The 13,041-nt window shown below is 52.8% G+C and overlaps 4 protein-coding genes across 4 annotated transcripts; all 4 read left to right on the forward strand.

The window, feature by feature from the left end:
* Window positions 1-4,285: 4,285 nt before the first annotated feature.
* KVR01_011841 (uncharacterized protein) lies at window positions 4,286-4,888 on the forward strand (the record flags this gene model as incomplete). Its single annotated transcript, XM_044785567.1, has 1 exon — window positions 4,286-4,888. The coding sequence occupies one exon, from the start codon at window positions 4,286-4,288 to the stop codon at window positions 4,886-4,888; it is 603 nt and encodes a 200-aa protein (XP_044638922.1).
* Window positions 4,889-5,516: 628 nt separating this feature from the next.
* KVR01_012065 (uncharacterized protein) lies at window positions 5,517-6,206 on the forward strand (the record flags this gene model as incomplete). The annotated part of the gene is made up of 1 exon (XM_044781318.1): window positions 5,517-6,206. One exon carries the CDS (start codon window positions 5,517-5,519, stop codon window positions 6,204-6,206), a length of 690 nt encoding a protein of 229 aa, XP_044639146.1.
* Window positions 6,207-7,839: 1,633 nt separating this feature from the next.
* On the forward strand, window positions 7,840-8,941 carry KVR01_012038 (uncharacterized protein). The gene is made up of 2 exons (XM_044789405.1): window positions 7,840-7,926; window positions 7,984-8,941. The coding sequence occupies exons 1-2, from the start codon at window positions 7,908-7,910 to the stop codon at window positions 8,667-8,669; spliced, it is 705 nt and encodes a 234-aa protein (XP_044639119.1). The 5' UTR covers window positions 7,840-7,907; the 3' UTR covers window positions 8,670-8,941.
* A 1,180-nt stretch (window positions 8,942-10,121) lies between these two features.
* On the forward strand, window positions 10,122-12,770 carry KVR01_012069 (uncharacterized protein). Its single transcript, XM_044789962.1, has 3 exons — window positions 10,122-11,898; window positions 11,994-12,063; window positions 12,145-12,770. The coding sequence occupies exons 1-3, from the start codon at window positions 11,131-11,133 to the stop codon at window positions 12,501-12,503; spliced, it is 1,197 nt and encodes a 398-aa protein (XP_044639150.1). The 5' UTR covers window positions 10,122-11,130; the 3' UTR covers window positions 12,504-12,770.
* The last annotated feature ends 271 nt before the right edge of the window (window positions 12,771-13,041 follow it).

The following is a 13,041-nucleotide window of genomic DNA, read 5'->3' on the forward strand; positions in this document are numbered from 1 at the left end:
CTTTTAGACTAGCTATTAGCTTATACTTTAAGTATAAAGTTAATAATTACTTAATATATACCCTTAAATTTATTTATGTATAGTAGAGTTATTAGCTTCCTTTATAAAGCTCTCTTTTTATTATATTCTTTATATATTATATAAAAGTAAATAAATCTTTAATTATAAAGTAATATATTTAAAGAAGGAAGATTTAATTCTTAAATATTCAAACTTTTACTTTGTTTATATAGTATTTATTTAATATATCATAAATAAACTTTACTTAACTTTTTAAAAGTTTTAATTTTTTTATAAAATTTATATAAAAGGTTTTTTTTAAATAGGTTTACTATTATAATATTATTATCTTATTAGTTATATATTTAAAATAAGGATTATAATATATCTAGCTTATTTAATAAGGGTAGATTTAGGTAGTTATTAAGTATATTAATAAGGAAAAGTTAGTTTATTAAGTTTTATATTATAGGATTATAACTTCTTTTTATAAGGGTTATTTTAAGATTATTTTAAGATTATTATATAACTACTTTACTAGCTATTAGCTCTTAGGTTATTTATATTAATAATTTTAATATAGTGCTATTAAGAGTAATACCTTCTAATTTTATCTATATAATATAAAGTTTAACTATATATCTATAAATATACTATATTCTTTTTTATTATTATTAATACTATATTTTTTTAAATATTGGGTCTTAAGTGTTTACTATTATATAAAGGCGTTATGTATATTTTATATATATAGGGATTAAAAATGAAACCACTAAAACCGGCAACCAATATAGCATCAAATATCTATGCGTGTCCCGCGTGCTATTCAATGACCGATGTATTTGATGATACTAGGCCTTCGGAAGTCTCATGCAACAGCTTCCTGGGGGCGATTATGCCACACAACATGAGCTCTCGAGCAACATGTGTGCTGACTGGTCTTGAACCTTGCAAGCCACTCCGAAGCATCAGAAACCATGCACGCCACTCAGAGTTCACATTTGTTACTTTAAAGTAAACCTTACTCACCTTAGTGGCGAGAAAATCAGAAGATCGAGTTCAACAAGGCTGTGTCCCTCCTGTGTGACCCCGGTGCCAAGCCAGCGAACACTTCTAGGAGTCGCGCTCGCAGTCTGGCTCAGGGCATGAAACCTCCGGGACTTGACCTCGGCTGCCGTATAGATTGTGGTATTGTATACCTGTCCTGCGATGTTGTTCTGACTAATTGCAATCTTCTCCAGCCTGGCTTCCCGGTGTTGAAGGAATGCACCCTGTCCTGTGGACTAACCTCTCAAGATGAGGACCGGACTGAGAACTGGATCATAGGAAGCGGGCATGATGAATAAATCGATCGAGACCAAGATGAGGATGAGAAGACCCAGTATATAGTGAGAGTAGTTTGAGAAGACAGCGACGTGATGATTGCAACGCCGGGAAGGACATATTTAGACCAATGCAATGAATTTTGTGCCAAGTGGACCTTGGAATACGAAGCGGCACCACAACAAGAGCAATCGCACTTGGTTGAAGGACCCAGAGCACATCGGCGGTAGCTCAAACGATCAATACGATCAACGACGGCTCGGAGTTGCACGAGCCTACCACGGTACCAAAATCCCGAAATACGGACAGGCGTAAATAAATCAGGTCATCGACAGCGATCTACATAACTACTCCTGCCGGCCCGGGAAGGAAACACTGAAGCGGGACGATCGTGGGCTCGTACGGCGGTCCGTTCGTCAAGCTCGGCTCAACGGGGGCTCTTGACAGCAGGATCTCCGGTGGGCAACAACCTCCGTGCGCGGGTTGGCTAATTGAGTTGTGATCGATCCCCAAGAAATGCCTCAATCCGCGCCTGGGCCAACCACGACCTGTTGAGATGTGAGTCTCAAGTCGACAAATTATGCACGGCGAATGCTCTTGTTTCTCGGATAGCACGATTCCTTGACTGATAAATCTCAGACAGTACTCGTGCTGCAACAACTCGATGAGGATGATGTGGAAATCATCAACAGGATTTCAAGTCTCTCGCAGGCTTGGTGGTTCGTGCTTGAGGGTGGCGGGGGTGTGTAGAGAAGTCTATCTGCTGTGTGGTTGCTTAAGAGTCCACTGGCCCACAAAGTTAATAGGGGGAGACATCGCTACCTTCTACACTAGAATCCTACCCTGGGTGGGTCTCATCCACCAAGGTGACTGCGTGAGTGGATTTGGATGGGGCTTTGGGTTGCGGGTCAGAGTGGAGCCGTGCACGAACTGGTGTGCCGACCGACACTTGCCTCATGCACTTGTTAGCCTGGACTCGGAGTTGGGGCTGGTGGCATCCAGGACTACGATATGGCAGCATGGACAAGCGTTCGTGCTTCGGGAACCGGCCACGAGGGACCGCGTTGATCTCATGCATGGTGCTTTAACGACAGACAGGCCGCATGCACTCACACAGCCTCCTCGTCGATTGTAGCTAGGATGGTATTTTTAGAATTATCTGGTGGTGATTGATTCAGTCGCAGCTGGTGAGATGGACCGGCTCCCATCACGTGCCCGCCTTTGATCAACTGACCATGCTTCTCGTGCGGGTTGATTATCGTGCCAAACCCTCGTTCAAAGAGGCATCCAAGCAATGGATGTGGATATTGGCATCGAGTAAGGCTACGGATCTCACCACCAACTTTAATGCAGGGCTGAAACACTCCATTCTATTTCCGTGGTGAGCTGAACACCACAATTACTGATGCAATGCCGCTTTGTACCCATGTTGAGATCAACTGGGTCATGATATCCTGATTGCTACCAGCTGAGAGATGATCATATTCTGGATTTAGAGGCTCCGGCAAAGCACCCAAGCGGCTTGTATGCTGGGACGTGGTCATGTTTGACGTGCCCTCGTATTTGTCCCCCGGTCACATGTGCGAAGGCGATCGAGGCGCAGAATCGCAGAACGTCATGGCTAAGACACCGTCGAGCGTAACACATGCGCTTGTTCAAGATGGCTAAGCACAATCATGTTTTGCCTCCTATACGAAAGGCTACTCGCTCGGTACATGTCCTAGGGTGAAGTTCTGACCGCGGGCTCACAACGCGATGGCCTGTTTCATCATACTGAGTACTTGGTCGGGCCGGTTCTACCCTCCGAGACCCGAGAAGCTACCAGAACTGTCAGTGGCTGCCTCTCTGGTGGCAGGGCCTTGGCGAACTATTTCGAGCACTGCCGATCGGCAGAGCACAGCCCTAGGTGCAGACCTGACTCGCCCGAGACGTGGCGAGGAAAACCGGGTCCGACTGGGGCCGCCTCGCCGACTTCGCGCGCCTATTTGCCGAGGCGGATTTGAGCGATAGGGAATGCCTGCTATTGCCTGCTATAGGAGAATGTTGGGGCTCAACTGGGCTCCAACCGGGCCCAGCTGCAAGGGCGGGTTGGGCGGTGGGAATGCTGGTCCAGAATATGCATATTGCTCAAGGTTTTTCTGGGGACACATCACAATCTCGCTGACTAGCAGAATGGGCAGTCTCCCCAGTTCCCCTGCATCTCTCCCCTGCAACCCTTGTCCTGTGCCAGGGAATATGTGCGGTTCTTGCTGCGGTTACCCGCTGCCACGTTCATCAAGCCGAAACGGCTGTATATTGAGGCACTGGATCCATCGTAGCATCGTCATAGCAGGCAGATGTGTAAACACAGTATTTTTCTGTATACGGTATACCACAGTAGGACCGGGGGTCGCCACGGAGGCCAGGGGTTGCACTGCCGAGCCCACCGTCCTATCACAGTAGCTTGTGAGCTTGTGTGCTAGGTAAGGTTTGTGCTTCTCCATCTCTGCTTGCTTCTTCCTGGTTGGTTGGTCCGGTTTTGTAAGCTCCGCCCACTCGATCTGGTTCGTCTGTTGTCGCTTGCTCGTGTTCGCCCTAGCCACAGCGTTGTAGCCCCATAGTATCTGTTTGTCAGTGCATGTCCACTGATCGCCACCGTGATGTCAGGCGAAGTGCGAAGATGTGCCCAGCCTGCCAGGTCTCCCAGTCTGCTCAGGGGCTCCCTCAGTTGATGCGCACATGCAATGCCTGCATGTCCCGGCACCCGACCAACCAGCCACTCCGTCTATAGATCGACAAGACGCAGATTTACATATAAGAGTTCGTCTTGTTTCCATCTGTTTACTGATTAGAGTTACCATCCATCACTCAACAACCCAACCTTCACTCACTCAACTCTCCTACCAACCAACCAAATCTTAATAGCCTACGTGCTTGACTGTCGCTTTTGCTTCAACAAACCAACCCCACACCAACCACCAAAATGAAGTTCCAAATCGCCACCGCTGCCCTGGCCGCTACCGCCGCCGCCGCCCCCAACCTGCGCGTCATCCGCCAGAACAACGGCACCGTCCCCGACGGCACCCCCTTCAACATGGTCTCGATCCGCTCCGGCTCGAACCTGCAGTACGCCTCCTTCTCCGCCGAGCAGGGTGGCCTGGGCCTCAACGTCAAGGAGCAGGGCGCCACCTGCTCGAACGGCGCCGAGCGGGAGTACGCCACCTTCTTCCTGTCCCAGGGCGAGCTGAACCTGTACACCCCCGGCAACGTCACCCAGAAGCTCTACGTCGACCGCTCCGGCATGGGCCAGGGCGTTCTGGGCTACACCACCTCCCCCGGCGGCTACGGCCCCGGCCGCAACTCCGAGACCAAGGGCTGGGTCATCGACCAGTACGGTGACCTGACCTTCGCCGGCGCCGGCTTCCTCGCCTGCCCCAGCTTCGACGGTGCCTACAGCGTCTGGGTCTCCGCTGGCGTCGCCGCCCCCGGCGGTATCTCCAACTGCACCGGCATTGCTGTCCGCACCACCGTAGCCAACGAGCCTGTTGCTTGCACCTACAGCTACACCCCCGCCACCAAGTACTAAATTGCTCGTGGTGCTGCGTGAGTGAGATTAGGGAAGGGAATAATCATCTGACGAGTCGACATCATCAATGCGGCTCGGTGTTGAAAAACAACACCATCATTGCATAGCGCTTGGTTTTTTAATGTAACGCGGACTCATTACGCGATTTTTGATGCTCGGAATTTGGACGAGTTTTTGGGTATACCAAAGGGAAATTCATGTGCATACTTTTACGATGTTTTGAGATACATTTTCATTGGAATATTCATCGATTCCAGCTACAACTTCTTCCATTTTACAATCAGTGATGATCGGTCATGAGTGATTTTGCGGTGAGGACTGTTCAGGTGAGAGCTTCCAGATGTCGTGGATCCGAATTGTGGTCGGGTCAACCGGGTCCCCTTACTCGACCGAGCTGATTAAAGTGGCCCCTAAATGAGGTGAGTGATTCAAAATTTTCTTCAATGTTATCAGATATCAACCAACATCATAAAGATTCAGCACAGACCCCAGGTGCCAGCACACTCGCTCTACTTGCTGCACAGCGGACGCGTTAGCCTCAAAGTCTAGAGATTAAACTCGATAATATACCAAGGACTAAATACACCCAGACGCGGCTCATCCCATCCCTGCCCCACACACCCGAACAATGCCAGCTGACTTTGACAAGCAAGAATACTGGCACGACCGCTTCGCCAAGGAGACCCGCTTCGAGTGGCTGGCGACATCGGACGAGTTCATGCGCATCCTCGAGGCGGACACGGACTTCTCAAAACTACTACAGCGCAGCCCTGCCCTGTCCACCTCGCCCTCATCCCCACCGCCTCGCATCCTCCACGTCGGCTTCGGCACCAGCGACCTGCAGAACCACCTCCGGGCCGCCGGGCTCGAGAGCGTGCTCAACGTCGACTACGAGCCGCTCGCCGTGGAGCGCGGGCGTTCGCACGAGGAGGGCCGCTTCGGTGACGTGAGGATGGGATACGCGGTCGCGGACGCGACGAGGCTGGACGTGGACCTTGGGCGGGTGGCGCAGGCGGCGGGGGGTGAGCAGCCTGAAGACCAAACCCCAAGATTCGATCTCGTCATCGACAAGAGCACAGTCGACGCGGTGTCGTGCGGCGGCGAGGAGGTGGTCCTGAGGATGTGCCGCGCCGTCAGGAGATGTCTCGCCCCTGGGGGGTTTTGGGTCTCGCTTAGCTACTCGGCGTCGCGGTTTGACATCGAGGGGTTGCCGTTCCGGTGTGAGGTCATCGCGAGGATCCCGACGATGAAGTTCAGGGAGACGGATCCTGATGTTTATCACCATTGCTATAAATTGACGCTGGGGGATGAGCCGTGAGCCGAGTATCGTATTGATAGCGAGGCATGTAGACTCGCCTCCTGGCTGTTTGGTGTACCCGCAAAAGGTGAATTTACTGGCAGCTGTCAGGTCCTGCGCACCAGCGGCATGCTCCCCGAACCGCAATGCATTTTATGGCCTCAACGGGATCGTCAGCGTTGCATTTTGCTCGCATGTCACCGTCGTTGAGCCTAGGTAGCATCATTCTATACTAAAACAATTCCACCCTGTTCTAGAGCAAAGTAGCCTACTTAGGTACTATGCTAATAATGCTAAAAGAGGGATGTCATGATGCCGAGAGCTTGATCATCACTAAAATTACCTATATAACCGTACCGCGTTATACCTCCAGTAACGAGAATTTTAACACCTCCGCACGGCGTGATCCGGCACTTGTGGCTGTGACTCTGCCAGGTCCAAATTTACAAAGAAAACATGAGCAGATATTAGTCTAAGAAAAAAGGAGGCAGGCTCTTTTTCATATTACTATGCTCATCCAACGCGCACGTTCCTGAACACCTCTTTAACCTTCCTCTTGGGACTTTCACCCAACGAGATACCCGGTGACACGCCGTGCACCCCTAGCGACTTTATCGATACCTTTTATGATATGCTTTCCCTGACTATGATCCGGATGATGCTCAGGCGTCATACGGACCATGTATTTCGGGATAGGCTAGATGAGGACTCACAAACAAAGCTGTCGCAGCTGTGAATGTAAAAACAATGTTGCTCTGCCCGAAGCAGCGTGTTTGATTGCCTTTCGGGGCCCATGGACATCTCGATAGCAACCTGGCGTTAGCGAGGACCCAGAAGTTTCTTTGACTGTAAAATCAGTGATCTATTGGAGTATCCGCGTCTTTACTATTATTTGAACTCACCAACCCACGCACCATGGTGGCGTCCTTCTCCAGGTGCTTCAGCCTCGCGTTGATATGCTTGCCTTCCGTCGACCATAGACCCTCGGTTAATGAGAGAGGTTGTACTTTTACTTACCTTACCCAAACAAGCCTGCCGGTACCGTCTCGCAGGTGGGGGGGGGGGGGGTGTTAGCCGGGAGGCCGGTCATGGCCCAGTGAATGTCATTGTGCAACGATCAGGCACAGATGGAGGCACACTGACCCAGCCCCCAAGAGGGGTAGCTCTTAGAATTGAGCTAAGTCGAATATGCCCATTTCGACTTGGAGGTGAATTCAATATCAACTAGTCATCATTCACACCTGTCCCGTATTCGAGCGCCAAGTTCCTCAAGTAAGAGGTGCTGTCACTGGTGACATAAGATGTAAGTTTCCCCGGTGGTGCTTCAAGGTGCGCTGGTAGAAAGTTGACGGTTGTATCTTCATACCCGTTCAGTCTAGTGATTACTGAAACAAGATACAAACAACATGGTTTCTCTGGGCATTGCTATTTCTATCCGCCCCCACTCATGCAGAACTGAGCCAGACGATGATCTTCATTGATGTTGTCTGCAAGTGCCCGAATTGTTGATCAGGCTACCAACGGCCAGTGGCCATGTTGACGCCACTTGAAGATTTTGGATAGTGAATGCCGTGTAACCTTCGTATTCAGCAAAATACTACTTGCCCCGCCATCCTTCTCAGCAAAGTCTGCTTGATTAAACCGCGCAGCCTATTCTACTACGATTCCTGACAGACGACTCCATCTCAGTCTCCGCATCACGCAGTCTTTCGGTCGTGCAAGATGTCCCAGGTCAATGAAGGTAATGTTGTCTGTCCAGAAAAGTCCGTGAAGCTTCGCGCGCCTAATTCTAGTCCAGAAGTAGTCCCCGTGACAATAGATCTCGCCACAGAAACAGCTTCTATAACAAGTACTCTGGACTTAACAGTCTTGTCGACATCATCCACTCGAACTTCCACTAGGACACCTAGCGTATCTACACCAACGCTCGCGCCCAGCGAGACCATTTCGAGTGACCAGCCAGCCAGCTCAGCAGCTTCCGCCACAGAACCCCAGAGCTCAACACATACCCCGAACTCGACGCAACTGTCCATCGGAGCCATAGTGGGAATATCAATAGGCTCTATTGTTGCAGCCATCATACTCGCAGTATGTCTGTTCGTCTTCCTCGGCTTCCGCATCCAGCGTTCGAAGCGGCGGCGGCGGCGCGGCACCCCCACCGAAGTACCAGAGCCGAGGGGTCAATTTCCCGCATCGACCACCACCCCCGGCGGTCCTCGTGGCAAGGCAGAGCTGCCATATGAGGAGTACACACGGAGGATGGAGAGGCTGCACGAAGGAGCCAAGCCGGAGTTGGAGGGAAGCAAGGCGAGGAGGTCGGTGTGGGGGTTTCTCTCTATCAGGTCCGCGAGCAGAAGTGAGCCCCGGCAGGTCCCTACTGAGCTCTGGACTGAGCCGCCGGACCCGGGGCCGCATGAGCTTCCGGGTGATGATGTTCTGCGATCGGACCGCGAGGAGCCTCGGGACGCGAGGGACGGTACGTAGGGTACACCTGAGACTTGGTGACCATATTAGGTCTGTTGTTTGCCGTCTGGCAAGAGGTTGTTGTTACAAACTCTCCGCTGAAATGTTGTTGGCTCCTTATCAGGGAAATAGGTCAAAGATAGAACGCAGGTTGAAGGTGTTTCAAGACGTAAAAAGACAATCACTGTTGACGGGAGCAGGCTATTTAGTATAGCTGTATAAGTAGAGAAGTACTGGGATCTTACTGTATAAGTTTATTAATACCTTTTATAATAGACTTTTCCTAACTGTTATCTAAATAGTACTTAGGCACATATGACGGCTTCATGAACGTGCTTATTATTACATTAATACCTAGGTATATAGACTAGCCTCCTAGCTGATTTGATGCCCGTAAAAGGTGAATCTATTAGCAGCTACAGCATGATCTCCGAACCGCACTACACATTATGGCCTTACTAAACAACACGTCGAGATGGAGCGGAACAAGAACTCAGGCTCCCGATGAACAGATCCTTCCTACGCTGGGGTCACCTTCAATCAAAAGCATGAGGTGGCTGTTACTCGACGCCCAATGGTCAGACCTGGCCCCGAAACGTGTGGAGATTCTGTACCTAGGTATGAAGGACTTGAGTAGTTTTCCGCCGTGGGCTTGGATACCCAACTGTGTATAGATATTTAGTACTCGTTCTCTGCTATATTGTGCGTCTTCCTATGCAAGTTCTAGTTTGACACTGGCTGAATATTACCCCCCGGAAAAAGACCACTACTATGGTGATGCAATTGTGAGGATTATCACCTCTGAGATGTGACAGACAGGGGCAGAGAAACACGGCCCACAACCGCTGGACTTCGGCGCAACGTGAACGCTGCAGGCGCCTGTTCCAAATCCGTCCAGCAGGTCGTCCCCCACAGACACCAACGCGTTCTTGTCAAGAGTGCCACCATCCTGCAGCTGCAGCGTGCACAGATCTATGGTCACTTTGGAGGGCAATTATAGTTTTAAGGTTGCCGGCAGGATTTGGTGGGTGCGTAAGATTGGTGTCATGTCATGCATGTTGCGGTTGTTTTTGGATGAGAAGGATGGGAAGGAGCCCAAGGGGCTGGTAAGTACCAAGGTACCGTCTGGTCGGGTAAACGGGGCCACCCTCTCGGTGTGTGTCGTGGAAGAAGGAAGGTGAGGAGAAGCTGTGCTGGTGCCGAAAGTTTGATCTCCGATCTTTGCACCTGAGAACGAGCCATGATTTCTTGGGTGTTTATTACAAAGTTTGTGGTTTGGAGACAAGCTCTTGTGACACTTCATGATTGGGCTTGCTGGCTTGCTGACAGCACACCCTCCCCCTCCCCCTGCCCCCAACTTCAAGATGTCAGGGTCAGGGTCAGGGTTGGATTGTGCTCTCAAATGACGTCACCACCCCCCATCAACAGCCCTTCGTCTGTGCAGTCAGAGTCGACCTGCAGAGCTGACAACAACAACGACACCGACACCGAACCACCAGAACCACCCAGCCCAGTGCCACGCAATGCCACGGTGAGACAGCCGTTACAGCACGAAGCCAGTAATAGGCCGGATCTGCCATGCCCGCGTAGCAGGATGCAGCCGCAAAAACAACACGGAACTGGCTGAGCGGACCTCGTCGTGGCGTCGCGGCCCCCAACCGGGCCGCCACAGGAGGCGGTCAGCCGTCTTTGCCGGCCCTGCCCCGTCTCTGCCTGCAAATCAAACGCCCGACGCCGCCTCAGCTGCCGAGTCCTATTGGGTGCGGTACTTCCCAGCCTGGCGAGGCCCGGGCCCGCGGGCGGACGGCCCACCCTCGAACACGCTGGGCGGGCTCTTTTGCTCTGGCTGCTGCTGCTGCCAGATGCCAAACGCCAAACGCCAAACGCCAAACGAGCAGCGGAAACGACTGGTGCTTACATACCCTGGACTGCGGGCGAGGGCGATTAGCCGCTCCGTTGCTGGTGCTGCTGGTGCTGCTGGTGCTGCTGGTGCTGCTGGTGCTGGCTCTGCTGGCTCTGCTGCAAAGACTAGACTCGACTCGACTCGACTCGGGCCGTGGTTTTTGAGGCCGTCGTGGGTGATGCCAGTGCCGGGGGGCAGTGTTGCCTGGACCTGGACCGTTTGCCCGTGGCCCTGTGGGGTTTCTTGTTCACATCTTCCCTCAGATCTTCATTTTGCCCCGATCTCCCTCCCCTCCGAAACACTCTCGTGTGTTGCCATTTAAGACGATGCGGGCGCCGCTTTCTTGGTTTTTCCCATTCATCTTCCGGGACTGATTCTCGTACACACACCCCCTTTCCCTCCCTTTCACTTCTTAACCACAAGGCAGCTGGTCTCTTGTGCATGTGTGTTTCTATAATTCTTTTTCTCCCAGGGTAATTCAAGAGTCTCGTCGTTGCCGGCCATCGACAGTCCGTCCTTCCAAACCGATTCCCACGCAGACGTGCACGATAATAAATCACATCCTTTCACTCCTTCAGGATGCGTTATAACTCAGTCTTTCACGGCCCGCCCTCCCCTTCAGATGCAGGGCTCATCAAGCTCAAGACAGGGCCCGGCCCTTTGAAGTTGCAGAAGGAGCGCCTCCCAACATCCCAACACCACCGCGTGCGCAAGGCTTCTCTCTCGACCGGGTCAGGCACGGGCACGGGCACGGGGACAGGCACGGGCACGCCGTCGGGCACAGCAACAGGCGCCAGCACCCCTCCGTCCTCCGTCGACCCCCACTCCTCGGCAGCCCCTCCCGTGAAGAGGGTCAAGAGCCTGCGCGCCCCCACCGAGGACGCCATCATCGAGGTCAAGACCCCCGTCACCGCCCGGCCCCGGCTCGACAGCAGCACCGGCGCCGGCAACAGCAGCAGCCACCAGAACCCCGCCCTCCCGGAGCTCAAGCCCTGGGAGTCGTACCTGCACTGGCTGTGCCTGACCGAGGAGCCGGGCACCCTGTGGAGCTCGTCCCTGTGCGCCACCTTCCACGAGTGCCTCGTCACCAACCCGGGCGCCGCCAGCGTCCAGGCCTCCGAGTACGCCGCCCGCATCGACGACATCTACTGGAGCTTCTACCTGCCCCTCGACCCGCTGTTGCAGTTCATGGAGGACCGCATCCTTTCGGGCTACCTGCTGCACGTCTGGACCATGTTCATCGAGCTGGGCAAGAGGATCCCGCACGACGACCCCGCCCAGGAGAAGCTGGTCGACCTGCTCAAGGAGCTCGTGCACCTGCCGCCCATGGAGGTGCGGACGTGGGAGGTGAGTGTTGACACTTTTTGGACTTCTCATATCCTGCCATCTATCTGGTAATGGTGCGAAGACACTGGTCTCGTGAGAGCTGACCTTGTGCACAGGGTAACGACGCCCCGTGGACCGACCTGCCCACCCTCGACGACGCCCTGATTGCCGCGTGGGACGATCTGTGTAATTACTATGCCCTCCCTTGTACTCCCCTTCCTCCCGTCTCACCCACCCGCTGACCATCACGCCCACCCACAACCGCAGACGACCCAGAAGTCCAAATGTCCGACCCGGAGTGCCACTGGGTAAACTACTTTGCCTTCCTCGGCCGCCTCGTGTCCGCGGACGTGACGCCCGACTGGTGGGAGATCCCCTCCATCACGCTCAAGGAGGTCCTCGCCGAGGACGTCGCGCCCAACTACCTGACCGTCTACAAGACCATGGCCCTGGCCGAGTACATGAACCACGCGGGCGACGCCTTCTTCGAGTGGTGCATCGACTCGGGCATGCTCGACACGCGGGTGTCCATGGCTATCATCTCGCCGCTGCTCGAGACGCCCGTCCAGCGGGACTGGTTTGATAAGAGGCGGGTGGTTGGGGGTGATGCGGATTCGGTTGACTGAGGGGGGGTTGGATGATTAATCAAGTGTGTGTGAAAACGGAGCTTCGATTGTTGCATTTTTCTTTTGTGGATGGAACAGGGGAAGGGACGGGGACGGGGACGGGGCAAGGGACAGGATGACAATATGGCATATATGGTGTTTGGTTGGCTGGATGGGACGGGTCTAGACGCGGCATTAGAGCGTATATTGTTTTCGGGGAGAGCGAGACGACAGCCATCGTACACACATAACCACTAGGTATTATAAATCCACACAAAGCCAGACAAACCTCTTTCAAACCCCCAACCACATCTCCTTCTCCCCCCTCACTCGGCCTCCCAACCTTGACCAGCTGGGCAACGCTGTCATATTCATCAGCTCCCCCGGTCCCGTGCTCGCCGTCAACAACACCACCATTCCAGTTGGTCTTGAGGGTTCAGCCCAGCCCAGCTCGCCGGATTTACGATGGCTTGGCCGCCGCTTCTACTTACTGAGCATTGAAGTAGGCGTTCGGGGTGGGAAGAAGAGATGTCTCTTTCTTTCAGGCGCACGAACGAGG

Source organism: Diaporthe batatas (genome assembly GCF_019321695.1).
Source record: "Diaporthe batatas strain CRI 302-4 chromosome Unknown Contig00017, whole genome shotgun sequence".
NCBI classification, from domain to species: domain Eukaryota; kingdom Fungi; phylum Ascomycota; class Sordariomycetes; order Diaporthales; family Diaporthaceae; genus Diaporthe; species Diaporthe batatas.